Source organism: Poecilia formosa, unplaced genomic scaffold, assembly GCF_000485575.1.
Source record: "Poecilia formosa unplaced genomic scaffold, Poecilia_formosa-5.1.2 Scaffold241, whole genome shotgun sequence".
In the NCBI taxonomy this organism is placed as follows: domain Eukaryota; kingdom Metazoa; phylum Chordata; class Actinopteri; order Cyprinodontiformes; family Poeciliidae; genus Poecilia; species Poecilia formosa.
In genome coordinates, this window is record NW_006800180.1 from 3,808 (window position 1) to 9,036 (window position 5,229).

The window sequence follows — 5,229 nt, forward strand, 5'->3', positions numbered from 1 at the left end:
TGCTTCATTACCTCTTCTTTGTAGGGTTATTTTGATTTCAGTTTTTTTCTGTTTATGATAGTTAGTGTTATTTTACGTGGTTATCTTCGATATGGACGTTCGGTTAATATTTCAGATAGATTCCTAGCCGTAAAGTTCACTCTGAAATTATGGTCAGTTCCTCTTAAAGTGTTAAAATCTAAAGTAAAGTTAGTTAGCTAGCTAGCTAGTTAAATTATTAGCTAGCCAACAGATACAGTCTGCACATGTAGCCTAAGTGTGAGATATGTCCGATATAGGTAAACTGATAAAATGCACAAATTATATAAGAATGCATAGCCTTGATTTATTAATTTGTTGAAACAATTCTTATTTAATTCTAATGTTCAGTCGTCTTTAAAATTAGTTTTAGCTAGATTTAACAATAGTCGTCCAAATCTATGAAGTTGTGGGGATCTTCTTTTTTTTTTAACAATCCTCTTCAGGTGAACTTTGTTTTTTTTCTGTTTAATTTAAATCAGAACTCTATGGAAACCCATTTCTGCCATAGAAGAAAAAATAGAAGACAAACAGGAAGTCATAATTTCGACTTTCAAAGCGACTTTGAAAGTCGAAATTATAACTTCCTGTTGGTCTTTTATTTTTTCTTCCATGGCGGAAACGGGCTTCCATAGAACTCTGGTTTGGAGTTCTATTTGAAAAGTTTTTTTTTTATAGTATGAGGTTGATTTATGTGGATTTTGACATATTCCTGGCTCACAGTGATGCTGGAAAATAATTTTTCTCTACATTTTCACTGCCAGAACGTGACGCTGCCGCCACCATGTTGAACAGGTCAGATGGTCCATGTTCTTATTGTCAGTAGGTGGCAGCACAGCCTCACTGTTTCAGCGCTCAGTAGATGCTGGGATTCCAGTAACTTTCAGAAGAAGAGCAGCATTTCAACACAGCCCACTTTGAAACTTTCCCAGCTCAAGTGCTTTCCTCAGAGTCAGAGAGTGATGCTGGACGAATTGAGTACGCACACCTAAACTGCTCTGAGATTTGCTCTGACAATGACTCTTCTACTTTATATAAGTTTTTGCTTATTTTCCCTTCCAGGTAAAATATGTTTTCTGTCAGTTTGCAGGATATCTGAAGAGCCTGTTGCCTCATTGAAGGTTTTCTCTCTCAGACGCACACAAAACGTAACTTTCTCCCCTGTTTTTCTTTTTCCAGGTTCTTCGCTCAGTGACCAAGTCGTTCAGTTTCCAGCAAACATAATTAAAAACTCTGGAGAAGAAACTGTAATAAAATGTTCACATCAAGCTCCCAACTATGACAGGATCCTCTGGTATAAACAAACTGAGGACCACCAGATGCAGTACCTGGGATACATGAACGTCAACACCGGCTATCCAGAGACCGGAGTGAAAGTGAAGATAAACGGAGAAGCAACTAAAGGGAAAACCTGCAGCTTAACGATCGAGGGAGTCAACACGAGCAACAGCGGCGTTTACTTCTGTGCTGCTAGTCAACACAGTGCTGCATGTCTCTGCTTCTCAGCACAAAAACCTCCAAACGGCAGATTTCCTTCATCTGAGGCCAGCAGATATCAGATCATTGCACCTGCAACTCTTTAGACTAGTACCAATTTTAGTAGATTAAACAATAGAAATCAAATTCAACTGTTTCACTACTTGTATATGCGGCTTTTTAACTTTTTAGTGTTTTTTAAATTCTTACATACCGGCTTGTTTTTACCCCCAAATTACTTGAGATAAAGATTGAATTAAAGACTCAACTCTCAGATCAGGAGTCTGAAATCTGGTTTCGTGAATTGATTCTGATTCTGGTTTGAGGTTGAAAGTCAAATCACCATCAAAGTGATGAAACATGAGGGAGAAGGTAAACCAACTGATTAAAACCTAATCACCAAGTTTACTATGAAAAATGATTTCGTTATAACACTCAGAAATGCATAATGTGCAGATTTCTGATAAGAAATATCCTCCTTAATGTTTGCTCCTCTTCATTTACCTCTAACCAACTTTATTTTGCTCCAGTTCTTTTGATTTTTAACCCTCATCTTTAGACCATCACTTCTTTAAATCTTTTTTTAAAGCAAACCTTTTTCAGATTGGTGCTTATGTGTAATTTTGTCCACAAGGGGGCAGTGTTTCTCAACCAGTTTTACTCTATGGATAATCAGCACATTGCAGGAAAAGGGTGAAAGTTTGACTGAAAAAACAATTAAACTAATCAGAAAACAGAACCATAAAGAAAATGAAATGATTTTCATCAATTGCAAACATGAATCTGTTTTACAAAATTACATTAAATAACTAACGAGCATATATCAGTGTTTAACATTAAGACGGTTCCACCATGATCATTTTCCACCATAAAATGATCTGTAGAATATTTGATTTATTGGTTTTCTTTTATAAGTCAGTTTCACAAAGAACTAAATCAATATTTTTATACAGTGCAAGAACTTTTACAGAGATTATTCAATGTTGCATCATAACCATATGATGGAAAGCACAAAAGACAAAAGCATAAACACAGATAGAAAACTTAACTGAACTCATCGCTTTTTTGCTTGTTTAAAGTTTTTTATTTGTCTAATTCACAGTTTATAGAGAGTCTTTGACCTCTCCAGCTGATCTAACGTTGATCACCTCAGATGTCGTCTCAGTTTTATAAGTTCAGAAGAAGCTGAGGCGAAACGGCCACGCCCACTTTCCTGCCTTCATATGCAGCAAGGAAAACAGAAGCAGAACCATTTTAAAGTGAGATAAGATGATGCTGTTCATCCTCTGCTGGATGAGCTCGAATATCTTACTAGTTTCAGGTAAAAATAATATTTAGAATCAAATTCAAATTATGTATTTTCTTTTTAAAGTAAGGAAATCTGCTTATTTTGTTAGTTTTGTTTCTCTAGATTAAGAAATGGAGTTAAAGTTCGGCTCATCAGAATGGACACTGTTGGCAGTTTTTGTTGTCTTTTCCTTCAGGTTCCTCCCTGAGCGACCAGGTCGTCCAGACTCCAGCTAAGATGTTCCAGAAAACCAGAGAAACAGCCAGAATCAGCTGTTCTCACAGCATCCAGACCTACAACCAGATCCTCTGGTACAAACAGACTGAGCATCAGATGCAGCTGCTGGGATACATGACAGGAACCAGTCCGTTTCCAGAGAAGGGAGTGAACGTGGAGATGGCGGGGAGCGCGAATGCAAACCAGGACTGCACTTTAATAATCAAAGAGCTGAACGTGAGCAGCAGTGCTGTTTACTTCTGTGCGGCTAGTAGCACAGTGCTGTGGTTCACTGCTGCTCAGTGCAAAAACCCAACATCAGTGTTTCTGTAATCTGCGTCACAGCTCATCTCATCCTGCACCTGTGAGGAAGTGGAGCAATTCATCCCACGGGGTTTTATACTTCAGTTCATTCAAATGTTTTACATTTTGATTAAGAGTTTAATCAAAGAGTGAGATCAGGAAACGGGAAAGATAAAGTCTGACCAAGCAAACTAAAGTTCATGTGGAATCATGAGTATCAGGATCAGTTTTGTAAGTAAATTCAAAGTGATACAAAAAGAGAAGAGATAAGCATTTTTTGGATTTTTTTTTTAACAGCTAAAATCATTTCAGTTCAATTTCAAATTCAACAACACTTTGCTTTCAAAGGGAAATCAAATTATATAACTGAAGTCATTCAACATTTTTAAAGGGTTATTGTAGATGGAGATGGTGGGACAGATCTCCTGCAGCAGTCTGTGTTGCAGCGAATTTCAAAAAGCCTCTCATAAAAGTATAATTTTCAAACTCCAACAGAGAGACTAATGTGCTTACTGTAAAATATTTATGAAAGCAGCACTAAAAATTCTAACCTATATTATAACCTGTAATATAGGCCCTTAACTGGCCCCCGGCTTCTCCCCACATACTATGTTGTGGGGAGAAGTCAGTCCCCACAACTTAGTATTTTTTAGAAAATGGTCCTTAAACTGTATCGAAAACAAGGCCACAGAAAGAAACACACGTTCATCCCTGTACCTCCAGCCAGCTGGGGACTTTTATTGATTTCCATTCATATTCATAACTGCATTTATGTCTAACCCAGAAATTTTGCCTAATATATTCATAACATTAACTTAAGGATATGGTCTAAATCTTACTGAAATAGAAATGAAATAAAAGAATATTCAAACACACAGAGAGACAGCGAGAGAGACAGAGAGACAGAGAGAGAAGTAAAAAAAATTGCAAATTGTGTCCAATTTCAAATTGTGTCAGCACTTAGTGAGTCTTTACAAGCTAGTGGTCAATAATCTAATAAGGATCATTCATGAAATACCTGCTAAAAACCAGAATGTTGATCAGTTTTAGTGTAATAACACAAGTAAGATGACTTGCCAATATAGAAATAATTTATATAGTAAATTACATGGTAACAGTAAAGTGAAAAAGTACATTACTGACTGGTTAACAGTTTGTTGGTGTAGCCTATGAAACCAGTTGGAAGAGGAGGAAGTACTTAGAAAACGTCACTGTTTTCTTCCTGTGGGAGTTTCTACAGACTTTCATTTTGAACAGACCAGCATATGAAGGGTGTAGAAACACAAAATCATCTGCATATAACAGAACCTGCAGTGAAATCAATCATCAGCGTGAGATAAAACAACAAATTACATTCATCCTAAGCTTAAGAAAAGACAATGATCATCATCTTCTGCTTACTGACCAATGTTGTTCCAGCTTTAGGTAAGATTGTCAACTTTGTTCATATAAAAAGGTGTTTTTTATGTATTGTACCACCACAAATCTTTATTTAAAGACCACGTTGAACCACTTTGTTGAAATGGATCCTTTAAGGTAAATTGTTCACATGATTTAACACTAATATTCCATGTTTGACCCGTTTCATCAGGAGCTTCTCTCAGCGATCAGGTCCATCAGACTCCGGCTGATATGTTCTACAAACCAGGAGAGGCTGCCGTTATCAACTGTTCACACACCATTGATAGCTACAATCGGATCCTCTGGTACAAACACTCAAACGGCAACCAGATGCAGTTCCTGGGATACATGAACGTAAACTTTGGAACTCCAGAGCCGGGAGTCAAAGTGAAAATCAATGGCAGCGCAAACAAAAACGATCTCTGCACTCTGACGGTGGAGGATCTGAGTGTGAGCAGCAGCGCCGTTTATTTCTGCGCCGCTAGATACCACAGTGCTTCATATTAATGCTCCTCAGCACAAAAACC

General features: G+C 37.3%; 2 gene segments (V, D, J or C); both read left to right on the forward strand.

Moving 5' to 3' along the window:
• The first annotated feature begins 2,729 nt into the window (after window positions 1–2,729).
• On the forward strand, window positions 2,730–4,152 carry LOC107838338 (T-cell receptor beta chain V region C5-like). The segment is given in 2 exon segments: window positions 2,730–2,815; window positions 2,979–4,152. Coding segments are annotated over 2 exon segments (405 nt in total).
• Window positions 4,153–4,460: 308 nt separating this feature from the next.
• On the forward strand, window positions 4,461–5,229 carry LOC107838340 (Ig kappa chain V-III region VG-like). The segment is given in 2 exon segments: window positions 4,461–4,726; window positions 4,893–5,229. Coding segments are annotated over 2 exon segments (363 nt in total).